Source organism: Hakea prostrata, chromosome 6 (genome assembly GCF_041222555.1).
Source record: "Hakea prostrata isolate BN-2017 chromosome 6, UWA_Hpros_2, whole genome shotgun sequence".
Taxonomy (NCBI): domain Eukaryota; kingdom Viridiplantae; phylum Streptophyta; class Magnoliopsida; order Proteales; family Proteaceae; genus Hakea; species Hakea prostrata.
The window spans coordinates 34,273,700-34,289,935 of NC_142605.1; the positions used below are offsets into that span (position 1 = coordinate 34,273,700).

Sequence of the window (16,236 nt, forward strand, 5' to 3'; positions counted from 1 at the left end):
TTTCATTACATGAATCAAGTTAAGTGTGATAATTCTAGCCATCAGTGTCGGCAATGTTCTACAAATAATCTATACTCAATGAAACTTTGATGAAATTTTGATTAACACAATAACTCGAGACCTAACCACTCTCATGAGTAATTGGGTCATTAATTATGATAGAATGGTCCATGGTTGGTGGTTTAAGATAAGCATCAACAAGTATAATCAAGAAGAGCTCAAACCTCCAATTGCAGTTAACATAATTACAAGAAAATCAAGTGGGAAGAAGCGGTCTTTGGAGAGGAGCCCATTAGCTAGATGCATACGTTATCATATCAATAGGGTTTATATAAATCAATCTGGATAAAGCAACATTTTAAACCATGCATGTATGGAGCAATAAACGATTTACTAAACCCAAGATTTAAATTAATCAAACATTTGATTAGGGTAACAACACTAAGCAGATTTGTTTTCTACGTTACAGTTAGGTTGATCAGTCGGCTTAAGATAAAAGTCCAATTTGGGTTTCATTGAAGCCATTAAACACACTTCAAATAGGCTTTCATAGCGTGTTTCTACAAGAAATGAAGTTTACAAGTCTGGTTGAAAACACATAAAATAATCCAAAGTCTTCAAAATACTAACTAATTTCTATTCTAATGCAAATACTCTTTCTTCGGACCTTCATTAACAAATAACAACCTTCCTTTTTTTCCTTCTGGTCTCTGTGGGTGTAAACAGTATAAACAATGGATTCTGGTGCCTACCCAGAAAAGATTACACTGCCTTGCCTTCACATGGTTCATGTGGTTTATTAACATTCCCAGAAAAATATTGAGACTTGAAACTTCTATCATATTGATAAGAAAATAATGAATTTTTTTCCCCCAACATTTCGTGTTCAATGCATGCTCTCTTACTTTGAAGATCTTTATAGTACTGAACGCCTTTTTAACAACAATAACTCCCTACCTAACAAACAAAAACAATGCAAATAATGAGAGAGATAGAGACAGAATTATGTTTTAAAATTAATTACATTCTTGACAAACGCTTACTTCTCCAAGTTATTTACTTAGAAAAAATAAAGAAAGAACCTTATTGAAAACAACTTGAGAGATTATTAAAAGATTTGCAACATATCATTGTAATATCATAATATTGAGTTGTTAGGCTACTTTAACGGGTCCAAGTAGCTGTTTCGAAGACAAAATTCTGAGGTCACCCTATCTTTTTTGCTGAACAAGACAATTTTTTTTAGGGTAGAGATGCTGAACAAGACTATTGAAGATTACTATTTATGCCCTATAAATAATGGAGTAAACGACATACTTAGACAATCAATACAGTTTATTTTAAGTTTTAGTTATTAGATGAAATGGATATGGCTTCTGTTTAACAGGTCAGATTAATTAGGATTATTCTCTAGGTGTTGGTGAACTAGCCTTATGGATTCTGTATAGAGTAGGAAGTTTCTACCAAAGAGATCAGTTATTGAAACAATTTATGACTTCCTTTACTTGTCAACAAATTTAAGCAACTTTGCAAGTGGAAGTTTTTATATCACCAAAAAAATACAAGAATATTTGTATGGAAGTTATTGCTAGTTATAAATATGTGATTTTTTTTTTTTAGGGTGGTTTTATTGTGTTAAAACAAACATATGGACTGATGAACTTTACAATGACTTTCTTATAAAACTTTCGTTCCTCACTGGAGCTTCTAATGAAGCATAAATAAGTAGGCCGTGAATCATTTATAGATACTTTATGGACAAGCTCTTTCATAAACACTATTCCCTTATTATATCACTTGTTTGAAGTGTTATGTTTAAATCGACATTAAGTTTTATTAATGTGTACTAATATCTAGAAAATAGCATGATTGGTCTCCACCTATAAAATCTACTCCTTTAGTCTACACTAGCATGTCAAGTATTTTCTTTGGACCGACAATAAATTCTAGCTTCGAAAGCATGATGTGACAATTGTAGATACACTAATATCTAAAAGAAAATAAGAAAAAAAGGTCTTGATTGATCACTACATATGTATGTATAGTATACTCATTTACTTGATATTCACGAGTCTATGATTTATTATTTGTGTTGAGAACAACTTTTAGCACGCAAAAGGATGATGTGACAATTTCAATTATTACACATAAATTCAAAATTTTATTATAACTCAAATTATGCCAGTATGGAGAAAAAAAGCTTTTGTCACATGTCGAATTTCACCGTCACCTATTCAACCATAAAACTAGAGAGAAAAATTTCTTTTATCACATGTCGAATTTCACAGTCACTTATTCAACCATCAAACTTAACTTGTGTTTGTAATTTCTTTTATATTTTGCTATCATTTTTTTTAAGAATCATTATTTAAATGGATCATTTTCAAATCTTAGTCAAATTTATGATTTTTTTATTTATGAGAATTGGTAGTTTTATACTAGAGGTTGAGGATTATTACATATACCACAGGGAGTGTCAAATCCGTAACATCTTCACTAAGAGGTGCCGGTTATTACCAACTAAACAACCATTCGATTATATTTTGTGAACAGTTTTTTATTTATTGAAATTTAATATGCGCTAAGGCCCATTTGGTTTAATTTCTTCACAACCTACAACCCTATACACCATTTCTAAAGGCCCACCAATATAGCAGAAACAAGTCCGCCTAATTATTCGGGCTAAGTTATTCCGGCTCATCTTTAAAATGGGCTTCTTCCACAGCTAGAAAATGAGGCCCAATTTGACAAAGCCCAACAAAGATTTGCTTAAACGCACAGAAATTCAATTCAAACGATCTTATATTAACTGAACATTCTAGGGACTGGGCGTGAACCCATGCGACAGAGATTCCCATTGAACGTCTGTAAAGGATAAAAGAAGAGGGAAGATACCGATTCAACGGATCGTCTCGGTTTTACAATCTAAATTTCTTAAGCAGTTTTCTTGCGGGAAGCGAATTCTAGAGAACCCAGCACGAGGTGGAAGGAGCTCTGGAACTGGTAGAAGCAGCGGCACGGAAGAAGAGAGTCGAGAGTCGAGACAGCAAGAAAGATGGTTTCGAGTATTACGCCCTTGGTGAATACATACCCTCTCTCGAGTTATACTTTCGGAACGAAAGAACCAAAGATGGAGAAAGATACTTCAGTTGCTGATCGTCTTGCTCGAATGAAAGTCAAGTAAGTTTCTTGCTTCGTGAATAACTGGAAATTTTGTATAAAGAAGATTTCACGAGTAAGAAAGTGAAAAACCCTAACACTCCCTTTACGGCAATTATGCTGTAATGGAACACTGGAATCCGTAGATTTCACTTCCTTTGTAGGGTTTTGTCTTTCTGTATTTGCTTCTGCCTGGGGGTTTGTTTGGTTGTTTATGTATCAAATCAAGATCAAAATCTTTAGGGTTTAAGAAATCTGAAATCATGCGGAAAAAAAACCAACTTAGAATATCTTGCATCTGGTAGTCATATGTCCATGGTTTTCATTGGCTTCCGTAGTTGATAATTTGAACTCGGTAGTGTTCCTTTATGTTGGCTTAGACGTAAATGTTACAGTGAAGATTTCATTTTTGCAATATTGGCATAAGTCCGGATAATCTTTCTGTGTGCCTGCTGAGGACTTACATGTGATTTACTTCCATTTTACACTGATTCCAAAAGGATATGAAAGCATTGTATATGGGGTTAGATCTAATCATACAGTCATTGCAGTGTAATTGACCTGACAGTAACATGACTTGTATAAAGATATTGTGGTTTGATTAGTTATTTACTAGACTTGCTTCTTGCTGGGCTAACAGCTACATGAAAGAAGGCATGAGGACAAGTGTCGAAGCAATTCTACTGGTCAGTACCTTACATCTCTACCAAATTTATGGAACGTGTTGTGTATCTTGTAGTTGGAGTTCTTTTCTTTCTCCCTTTCTATTTCCTCATGTTCATATTTCTCTTATGAATTTTCATCATGATCGTGATTGTTGGTAATACGTCAAAAGTAATTCAATTCAATTAATTGATGGGGAAAAAATTCCTTACCTGAATTCGCTTTCCCTTACTTGAAGTATTCACAGCGGAAGTTTAGATCCACGTTCTCGTTCCACCACCAAAGGTTTACCGGCGAGATTCCTCAATCACAGGGAAAGGGAATAATATCCACAACCCAAATGCCGTGGATTAATGGAATGAAGATCAAATACTAGCAAAGAAGAAAATCTAAGCCTGCGATTCTAAGAGAGAGGGAGAGAGAGATGGAGCCGCCGTTTCTCAGAGATTCGCTCGTGCGAATGAATTACTCCGTTACTTACTCACTAATGCGGTGGTTACTAAAATATATAACCTATTTTGTAACCGCCCTAATAGTGAGTTTCCAATATTGCCCTTGGGCATTTAATTTATTAATCAAATTAATAAATTCCAACAGCTCCCACTTGCACAAGGGCAAGTGTTAATCTTCAATGTGTCCCGACACACTTGTATATCCCGATATACACATTCAATCTCTCTGCTATGTATCCCGTATACATAGACCTCTTGTGTCCCGGACACACATGCATATCCCGATATACATATATATTGATCTCTTCACTATGTATCCCGATACATAGACCACCCGTGTCCCGGACACTAATATCCATAAGTCATCGGCAAAATGGGTTGTGCGACCGGTGATATGCCACGCGTGAGCCCCAAACTAGAAACCTTCCCGGGAAGGCGGAATGGCACATCACTCATAGAAACAAATCAAATAAGCATTAGTATAACACGGTGTCCTAGGTTTATTCAAACTCACCGGACTAAAGGTATCTCGATCCCTCGAGAGATCACCTTCTTGTCCTTAAAATGTTTACTACTTGTAACACATACGGTTGGCGCCAAACACTTTTTAGGTGCGGTTGAATCAAACCTTTCCTTTTCGCCAGACCATCACTACACTCGGGATTGACTCCTTTCCGTAGTGCCCCTTTAGGTCGAATCTATCATGACCATAGGTAACACCCCAAAGTAGCCACATCAACCCTTCGTTTCATGATGTCGTCGAAAGTCACTAAGAACACTAATGGACCATAAGGTCCAGGACTCACACATGAGAGGAGCGGGATCCATCCTCTCATTTCCAATGATCGCTAAGCACACATAGTATGATATATGTGCTATGGTGGAGCATTCTATATACAATAGAACGTATGTCCATCTCAACACCATACGGTCTTAGTCCGTCGCAACCCCTTGCTTTAACCCGAGTTACTTTATTGTCGCCACCCTAGCGCCACATAAAGTACTCACTGCTCTATAGGCAACATGAATAGTGGGAACATTCATGTCGATTCTCTTCACAATAGAGAAACTCATCTTGATTCCAAATCAAGGCGACATCATGATTATGAATTGACCTACACAAAGTCATTCACAATCCGTCTCATCTCTGCTCGCCTCAAGGTGCCGGAGGCGAATGCTCGTGTGAGTGAGTCATTCTCTTGCCTATTGACATATGTTGTTTTATGCTAGAAGAAACACAATCACACGAAAGTGAATAAGAATAAATCTTGGAATGAACTCATATTACTCATTAATAAGAAAGTCTCGACAAAAAATAAGTCACAATCTCATAAGCCCAAGGATTTTACATGAGAAATAAAACATCCTTGGCTATAGGTTTGGTAAGAGGGTCACTACCATCAAACTAGTAGATATGTGCTTAAGTACAACTTTCTTTCTTGATGTAATGTCTCTAACAAAGTGATATCTCAATTGTATATGTTTGGTTTTCCCATGATACTTGGGGTCCTTGACATAGCTAAGAGCTGCCGTACTATCACATGAGACAAGGGCAGCCTCTTTGGATGTCATCACAATCCCGTATGTCGAAGGAATCTCCTTAACCAAACAGCCTCTTGAGCCGCGTGAGCATGCCACATACTCGGCTTCCATGGTCGAGAGGATATACAAGCCTGCTTCTTCTTGCTACACCACGAAATGGCCCCGCCATTCAGCGAAAGCATATCCAGAGGTTGATTTGCGCTCATCGATGTCTCCAGCCCAGTCGGCATCACTATAGCCAACTAACCGCAAATCCGATCCTTGGTAACACAACATGTAGTTACTCGTTCCTCCGAGATATCTCAATATCCTCTTGGTCGCTTTCCGGTGCTCTATGCCTGGGTTTAATTGGTACCGACTAACCAAACCCACCGCATAACAAATATCCGGCCTAGTACACATCATAGCGTACATAAGGCTACCCACCGCCCGGAATATGGAACTCTTTCCATCTTGGTTTTCTCCTCTGAGTCTTAGGACCCATATCAGGCTCAAATGCAAACCCTTCTCCACTGGGTATCAATTGGTTTGCGGTTGTGCATTTGGTATCTCGTCAGACATTGTCAATATAGGTCTCTTGAGATAAACCCGGTAATCTCTTTTGCCTATTTCGACAATCTTGACACCAAGCACATAGCTTGCTTCACCCATGTCCTTCATATCAAATACGGAGGACAACCATTTCTGAATGGTTTCCAATAGCTCCTTGCTATTGCTAGCCATAAGTATGTCATCTACGTACGGTGTCGAATGACATAATTATTATCGATCTCTTGGTGTAAACACGGTGGTCTTCCTCAGCATGGAAAACCATTTTCCATCATAGTTTGGTGGAAGCGCACATTCCACTGTCTAGATGCTTGCTTTAAGCCATATTGGACTTCTTAGCTTGCACACTTTGCGCTCAGTCCATGTGCTTCAAAGCCTTGAGGTTGATCCATATAGATCTCTTCCTCAAGTTCTCCATTGAGAAAGCGGTTTTACATCCATCTAATAAAGCTCCAAGTCCAACGAGCAACAATGGCTAGTATGAGGCGAATTGAGGCAAACTAACCACGGGGGAAAGTTTCCTCATAATCAACGCCCTCTCGTTGGGTGTAGCCCTTAGCCACTAAGCGAGCCTTGAATCTCTCGATAGATCCATCCGCCTTTCTTTTGATCTTGAGAACCCACTTGTTCCCAATCGCCTTTCGGCACGGCGGCAAGTCAACCAAGTCCCAGACATGATTAACTTTCATCGACTCCAACTCTTCCTTTATTGCTTTTAACCATTCCTTTGAGCTTGACCCCGCAAGAGGCTTCCCGCACGCTCTTTGGTTCATGCTCATCGACTGAAATCATCTCACAGTCAATCTCTTCGGGAGTTACCATGTAGGCTTCATCCTCTATGTCGAAACGTCGACGAAGAACTAGCCCGCGCCTACTACGGCGCAAGTGCATGTCGATTGCTCACCGTCTCAGGTAGCTATCACATCTGCACTCCCACTCCCACTAGGATCTTCCGGATGAACCCCGGGTTCATTATCCGAAATCCGAATCCCTGGAGTGACAAGACCACTATCTTGTATCTCAAAGAATTCCGATGATTCTTTGTTAACTCCTGAAAGAGATGGAAAATCATTCTTCAAGAATGTTGCATCCCTAGACTCAAGTTCCGTTTTCCTCTCATTCTCATCTAGTCCAATGAAGACATGGCCCTTTGAGGGTTCGAATATCTCACAAAGATACACTTTCTTCCTCCGGGTCCAAGCTTTCCATATTGGTGAGAAGTAGAGTGAACATATGCTGCACATCCCCATGCGCGCAAGTAACTCAAATCTGGCTTCCTTCCGGTCCACAACTCATATGGTGTGGAAGGAACCGATTTGGTTGGAACTCTGTTGAGGATATAGGCCTGATCAACAAAGCATCTCCCCAATAAGAGATGGGTAGATTTGCTGCGCCATCATGGATCTCACCATGTCTAGCAAGGTTCTATTCCTCCTCTCAGCAACCCCATTTCTTTGTGGAGTCCCTGGAATAGTAAGTTGTCTAGATATCCCTTTTCATCACATAACCCTTTGAACATATCGGAGAGATACTCTCTACCTCTATCCGTTCTAAGAGTTTTAATCCTTTTATCTAACGATTCTCAACCAAGCTCATGAATTTCTTAAAACATTCCAGAGCTTCGACTTATGAGAAATTAGATAAATGTGACCATACCTTGTATAGTCATCTATGAATGTGATGAAATATGACTGTCCTTTTCTAGTATGCACATTCATGGGTCCACACACATCCGAATGGATAAGTTCTAAAGGAAGAGAGGCTCTCAAAGCCTTTTTAAATGGTTTTCTAGTTGCTTTTCTGCTAGACATGACTCACGTTGGCAAATCGGATAGTGAACCTTGGCCTAAGAGATCTTCTCTTGCCAACCTGTTCATCCTATCTAAGCCAATATGTCCTAGTCTAGCATGCCACAAATTAGAATCAATACACACGTATTTTGGCAAACAAAAGCATTACTAGAATTAAATGAATAATCAATTGTATCCAATACAATGAAACCATTATCAAGAAAACCATAACCATAAACTGTATCACCCAGATACAAAACCAAAGAATTGTTTTCAAATACAATTCTAAAACCATGTCTTAAAAGATAAATAACGAAAAACAAGATTTCGCCGAATGTCCGGAGCATACAGACACATGGAGTAACAGCGTCGCCACCTCGCAAAACTAATTTGCATGTGCCTATGCCATGAACCTCCACGCTGAGCTGTTCCCCATCGTTATCCTTTTGCTTCCTTTTGGAATACGACGGTATTCCACGAAGCTCGAGCGTTCCCTTGTTATGTGTTCTGTCGCACTGAATCAACAATCCACAAAGGATTTAGTTCAGAAGCATAGTAGAACTTGTTACATAACAAGATGGGTATAACACACAAGACATACCTCTTGCTCGGTGCAATCACGAGCAAAATGACCAGAGCTTTCGGCACTTGAAGCAAATCAAAGCTGATTTCTTCTTGCCAAGACTAGTCCCCCTTGAACGCTTGGGCCCACTCTTGTTTTTGTTCCCACCCCGGTTACTTTGCTTGGACCGCCGAGGTTGAGCTTTCTCTCTTTGCGCTGAAGCCTACACCCTTACTAGTGCTAGCTTCACCAGAAATACATCGGTTGAGGGGTATCGGCCAACATCCGATCCTCATCAAGCTCAGGTGCTTGGCGGCTTGATCGAAAGTCTTGACCTCATCGGCATGAGTCGAAGATCTTCATATGCTCCCAGTCTTTGGCATGACTCGATGACTGGAGACTTGCTCCTCATCGGTCTTCGCGCCCACTGCGCTCACTCACTAATCATGTTTGCTGATGGTTATATCTTCGCCTCGTGGTGTGACCCTGGCGCATCTTATAACCGTCAAGTGAGTCCGGCTGGCGCCTCTTGTGGTGGAAGTCCCTCCACACCGGAACTTCACAGCCTCCCACAAAGACTTTGCAGTCCCTATGCTTCTCATACGAAGCATCAAGTCATCCCTCATGGGCTCGGATTGTAATCCCGGCTACCCGGTCTTTCCTCTTCCAAGCATTGTATATATCAAGGTCCCTCCGCCTTGTGCTCCTTCCTCGGTGGGTTCTGTCCGTTTATGGTCTCTGCATATCCCGCTCTTCCAGGAGATATTGCCCTTTCGGTGCCAAAGGTCATAATTCCTCTCATTCAGCTTATCTCCTTTAGTGAGGTCCACAATGCTCTTGGTGCAGCCATTTTTCTAGAGATATTACATCAGATGAGTTCAATAAATTTAGCATAAAATACAACTCATGCAACAAAAATCAGACTAGCATAGTCAACCTATGGGATAAGCACTTAAACCAAAAGAGATGCTAAAAAACATTCAATCAAATTCTCATGCAAACCCACTGACTTATACACTAACTTCATTCCGCAGAAACTGATTGATAGACCCATAAATAAAAATAGTTTTATCAAAATAAAACATGCAATCATGTTAAAGCTATGGGTGGTTCCACACACACTTCTACCTCATTCGCTCCCACTAGGCCCCATTAGGCCCTTAATGCTCAAACATCACATGTTGGAGCCTGTGTCCATAAATAAACACATTCAAATTGGACAAAAATTCGCGGTTCGAGCGATCCCGTCGCAATCCGTCTCTCGTTCTGCGGCTCTCCATCCGGAATCCATCGCCCCGCGGTCCCTCACCGGCGGCAGTCCTTCCGCTCGTGCCGCGTTCCGGCGGCGCCCGTCCGAGGTCCGTCCGCTTCGTGACCAACGGATTCCGGATGGCGCCCATCCGAGAGTCCGTCGCTCTGCCACGGTTCCGGATGGCTCACCTTCTCCATCCGTCCTTCGTGACCAACGGATCCGGTGGCTCACCTTCTCGTCCTCCTCGTCGCGTCAATTCCCCATTTACGATTTTTTTTTTTTGACGAATTTTTCAAAAAACGAAATCCTTTTTTTTTCTTACAAAAATTCATCCAAAAACACATGAAAAAATCCAACAATAATTATTAACAAAATTATCATCTGAATTATCAATTCTGCAAATCTTCATTAGGAGAATTCCGATCCTCCCACTCGGATCCGAATCAAAATTAAAGGTTTCCAAAACCCTATCAATTCTCCCATGGGTTTCGTATTAACCCTGATCCTCCCATTGGATCCATACATAAAATTAAACAATGGGGAGGAACAATAAACGTGGGAACCAATGGCTCTGCCAATGTTGGTTCGTCAAAAGTAATTCAATTCAATTAATTGATGGGGAAAAATTCCTTACCGATCGCTTCCCTTACTTGAGTATTCCCGAAGTTTAGATCCCGTTCTCGTCCACCACCAAAGGTTTCCGCGAGTTCCTCAATCCGGGGAATAATATCCACAACCCAAATGCCGTGGATTAATGGAATGAAGATCAAATACTAGCAAAGAAGAAAATCTAAGCCTGCGATTCAAAGAGGGGAGATGGGCCCCGTTTCTCGGTTCGCCGTGCGATGATTACTCCTTACTTACTCACTATGCGGTGGTTACTAAAATATATAACCTATTTGTAACCGCCTAAGTGTTTCCAATTGCCCGCATTTAATTTATTAATCAATATAATCCGTGTGAATGACTTCATGTTTTAATAAGTCAGTTCATCAATTTTATTGTTCAAAGCCATCCGAAATAGACTTCCTTGCTTAAAATCAGTCACTTTCATCTTGATTAAAATGCAGCTCTGGCTTGGAATGGATGAACAACTACTTTGTACTAACTTTGAAGTGCACTTTCTGTTAGAATTCATCAACTTTTTATTTATTAACTCATTACTAATGACTGCCTCTAAGGAAATTTAATTCTTAATCCAAAATTTTCCTTGTGGGCACTTATTCTGAAGTGCCAGTTGTACTCACCGGGCTAGATATTGTGTTTTTATCACTCTATTTCTTTTTTATAATGTTGTAGTTGGTTTTCATAGTCTGGTTACCTAGAAGGTTGTTAGAACAAACACCACAAAATAGCAAATCGAAAAAGAAACAAAAACAAAAACACACAGAGATTTAACATGGTTCATACACCGATGTGGTATGCTATGTCCACGAATGAGGAAGAAGAGTTTTTCCACTATGTAGAAGAACAGAAGGAGATTTCACAATCAATCGCCAAGAACAGCATTACTAGAACTCTCACCCAAAACCTAATCGAAAATTCCAAATCTCTCAATAATGTGGTAGGCGAACATATATATATATATATATAGTTTGACCCATTCGGTCGGGTCGGGTTGGATCATACCGTACCACGGGGGCTCCGCCCCCACACCTCCACAAACCAAGATCAGTAGTGGGCTCCCCTCTACTTCCACCATAGATCTTTGCAAACGGGTGATTCGGGTCACCCACCAAAATATTTTTGTGCGGGTCCATCTTCCAAATTGGGTACAAGAATTCGGGTCAAAACATAACAAATACTATCACAATGGACAACAGTCACCTCCTGAACCATGCTGAGTTCTCCAAACAAGCCTCTAACCAAATAGCTATTCACTTGACTAGAGAACAGATGTATCATGAGAGGACGAAGCACATTGATGTTTGGTATCACTGTGTTAGAGAGGTAGTTGTTGAAGGCAATATCCAGGAATTGAAGATTGGTACAGAAGACAATCTAGTTGATGATAAAGCCATTATGTACTGGCAAGTTCAAGCATTGCTTAGACTTGATTGGAGTTGGTTGCATTAGTGCTTAGCCCATGAGGGGGCTTTTGGAGAAGATGAAGATTATTCAACTTTGTGAGAGAATTCAAGTCAAGGTGGAGATTTGTTATATTTTGACCCGAATTTTTGTACCCAATTTCAAAGATGGACCTGCATTGAAATATTTTGGTGGGTGACCCGTTTGTGGAGATCTGTGGTGGAAGCGGAGGGGAGCCCATTGCTAATCTCGGTTTGTGGAGGAGGTGCAGGGGCTCCAACCCGATGGGTCGACTTGTTTACCTGATTGGAGTCTATATATGTATCTTATGTTCACCTACCACATTATTGAGAGATTTTCGATTAGGGTTTTGGGTGAGAGTTTTTGTAACGTTGTTCTTGGCGACAGGTTGTGAAATCTCCTTCTGTTCTTCTTCTACATAGTAGAAAAACTCTGATTCTTTGTCCATGGACGTAGCATACCACATCGGTGTATGAACCACATTAAATCTCCGTGTGTTTTTGTTTCTTTTCCGATTCGCTATTTTGAGGTATTTGTTCTAACAAAGGCTTATGTTATACTTGGAAAATATGCTCTACAATTGCATTAACTATGGGGTTGGGGCTTGGCATACCTAAGAACTGGTGGTAGTCTTTAAAGTTAGGTTGAACTTAAAATTTAGGATTTCCCTGCTTCCCTTGTTTGTATGAATACATGTATTAATTTTGTATTGTGTTACTTGCTGCCATTATTGGAGTAAAGGTGTCTGGAGCATATTAGATTGAGACAAACTTTCTTTCAAGTCCATGATGAGACATTGATGGTGTTTGAAACCTAAAATTCGGCATCTGAAAGAATGAAATTGAGATATTCTTGTAAAATATTAGTTTGGGTTGAGGCATTCAGCTTAGTTATTTAGGATTGCTGGACTTAGAATGTGCAGGATGGTTTGACTGAATGCTGTGAGATCCTAGTCGAGGTCATGATATTTTCAGATTTGGGGAACAATCTTGTAATTTTTAGTGCGTTGTTTGGGTCTACCATAGGGAGTACCAGTGCACAAGGTTCCAACCTCTTCAGGGTCTGGGGAAGGTCATAATTATGCAGCCTCACCCCTGCTTTTTCATAGAGGCTGTTTCTGGATTCAAGCCTTTGTTGCCCACACTCCACTTTTGAGTTTACTATAAATTATAAGATTAATTTTTACATGGCATATTGATGTCTTAATAACGTCACATGACATATAACTTGGCACTCAAACTTTTGGCTTCTATGACATTGTGGCAATTAGGGAGGAGAAAACCTTAGAGTATCATTGTACATAATTTGTTCTTAGATCTCCCCTCATCATCCACCTCTCTGCAAATTCTATAGAAGCTTCTTATTTGAGGGAATGGGAAAAGGATTTCCTAGATTTGTTATCTCAAGGGTAAAGGCATTTTTATCCAGGCTTCCATACCAATGAGTATTGATGATGTCGATGAGTATTCCTATCACTTTTGCTACTTCTTTCTTCTATAGTTCTGCTTGAAAATAAATTTTCTGATTTCTTGGAGGTGGGCTGACTTTACAGATTTTTTGCTATTTAATTGCAAACAGACATTGAACCTATTACATTTTTTGTGTCTGTCTGACTTCTTACAGGTACAGGAGCATAACCATCCTCATATCCTACTTCTGCAAATTGGAAACACTTTCTGTAAGCTTCCTGGTGGGCGTCTAAAGCCTGGAGAAAATGGTAATATGCTACTCTCTTTCGGTCATTCATTTTGGAAGGGATTTTGATTGTATTGTTCTTTTTTGGTTTTGGGTTTGTGTAACTCTGTCTAATGAAGCTCATGTATTGCTCCACAGAAATTGAGGGTTTGAAAAGGAAACTGTCAAGCAAACTTGCTGCCAATTCTTCAACCCTTCAGCCAGATTGGCAGGTATTTTTTTGATAATCTTTTTTAGGGTTCTAGATCATCGTTTACTTTAATCAACAATGGGGGGGGGTGCCAAATTGCACATTTGTTTGCCTTCTTGATTTTGTTGGTGAATCTTTGGTTTTTGAGATGTATAAAAGAAAAACAAACAAAACAAAAGGAGGGGCAAAGAAAGAAACAAAAGATTATCATCCCATAGGATGTAGACTCTATATCTTTGATGAATTCTAGAATACAAATCTTGTTAGAATTAGTCTTCATATGGACCAGGTAGCTCAAACAGACTATTTATATTTATTGCTTCTATTGTGTTGCAGATTGGGGAGTGTGTTGCTGTCTGGTGGAGGCCAAACTTTGAAACCATAATGTACCCTTACTGCCCTCCCCATATCACTAAACCAAAGGTAATGCAAAGTTGAAGCCTGAAAAAGTAGGTGAAGTTTCTCATGTTGTGATGTTTTGGATTTGTGCTGACTCTAGAAGGGATGCTACAGGAATGTAAGAAGCTTTTCCTTGTTCACTTGTCCGAGAGGGAGTACTTTGCAGTTCCAAAAAATTTGAAACTGCTAGCTGTTCCACTGTTTGAACTCTATGATAATGTTCAGGTAAATTGACAATACAGCCCTTGCCATTCCCCTTTTGTTTTGTTACCTATGCTTGTCCTAGCTATAAGAAAAACCAACACTCTGGACTCTGGTGTGTTCATCTGCAATAAAAAAATGACAATAGGACTTTCTTTAGCAAAGCGATGGATTGCAGTGCATCATATAATATAGTGACCAAATGCTCACATAGGAGAATCTATGGTGTCATTGTGAACGCAGAAAATGCTCATCTGCCACCGTATTGTTTCCGTTATGGAAATATTATAAACTTAGTAGATTTTACACTTTTTGATATGTGAAAAGTCAGGCAGTGTCACTGCTAATCTGTCCCCTCTTCCTGCCTCTGGAGAGGTATTTTATTTTACTTCACTTTTTGTCTTGATTATATACTTGGTATTGTAGAACACTCAAAACTGCAATTTTCAGTGGTGGTGGGTTAGGCGACTGTAGAGGTTTGGTGACCTCAAGACATACATATGCTAGAAGCTTTCCCTTTCTCCTCTCAACCCACCTATAAAATTGGTCTAGAGAAACTCTTTAGAATTGCTGGTGTAGGAAATTTTTGGCTGTAATTTTAATACATAATTTCAACCTTCCTTCTTTACATGTCTAATTTATTTTTCTTGCAGAGATATGGACCGGTTATCTCTACCATCCCTCAGCAGCTGTCCAGATTCCAGTTCAACATGATCAATGCATGAAGAAGCTGAGTAGAACTTATTTAGGTTTTCAGTGAGGATGGTTTTGCGGATGGGCATGCCTTTGAAACTAATTGAAGTTAACCTATATCTGTTGAGGAAGTATAGTGGTCATTATTAATACTTATATCCATCCATTTCCCGATAAACTGATTCATCTTGTTTGAGTTGGTGAATGGGTATAATATTTAGGCCATTACTCTTTGTTTGAGTTGGTGAATGGGTATGATATTTAGGTCATTACTCTTTGGAGTTCAACTCCAAGACTGTTTGTGGTAGGATAGTTTATGATTAACAAGTCCCTTGGGGAAGTTGTAAACAGGTGGGATATTTTTGTGGCTTATTCCACCTTTAAAATTATAAACAGTCCAACAGGTTCCTTCAAAACCCCCAACACACAAGCCTACTCCATTTTTTTCGCCACCCTTGCTGGGAGAAAAGGAAGAAAAAGATTCAGACACTTCTGTTTGAGGTTTTGTTGTTTCAGCTTCTCAGTTTCACTACATTTTTCGTATTATTGATTACAGAGGATTCTCGCATGAACTTGGAATTGAGAACTTCCATGCTTTGCCATTTGAATTTTCTATTTTTATGATAATTTTCTTTCAACTTTCAGGATCCCATTTTGTTGGAAAGAGAATGATGGCAGCATTCAGGGACTCTGCAACAATGCAAGGCTTGCTAATATTTTAAGTTTTAAAATTATATTTTGAGAATCTTTACAATTTAAGTATGAATAACATTTGCAATTTAGGCTCTTTTTGTCTCAATTATCATTCTCAATTATGAATTTTTTTATTATTTTAAATTGTTTGGTATTTATTATCAATCTTGTTTTTATTTAAAATAATAAAAAAATCTCCAAAATCTATAATACACATTGTGTCTATTTTATGGATTACGATAAGAATTTCATTTTCTTAATTTATGCAAAGGTTTACTTAAAATTTTATAGTTAAGATGAGGATGAAATAGTTAATACACATTCTTTTATAAAAAATCAAGGTGCAA

General features: G+C 39.1%; 1 protein-coding gene across 1 annotated transcript; it reads left to right on the forward strand.

Moving 5' to 3' along the window:
• Nucleotides 1-2,829: 2,829 nt before the first annotated feature.
• On the forward strand, nt 2,830-15,979 carry LOC149013543 (pre-mRNA cleavage factor Im 25 kDa subunit 2). Its single transcript, XM_089159810.1, has 7 exons — nt 2,830-3,180; nt 3,800-3,845; nt 13,642-13,735; nt 13,852-13,925; nt 14,240-14,326; nt 14,417-14,527; nt 15,157-15,979. The coding sequence occupies exons 1-7, from the start codon at nt 3,056-3,058 to the stop codon at nt 15,226-15,228; spliced, it is 609 nt and encodes a 202-aa protein (XP_089015936.1). The 5' UTR covers nt 2,830-3,055; the 3' UTR covers nt 15,229-15,979.
• Nucleotides 15,980-16,236: the final 257 nt, after the last annotated feature.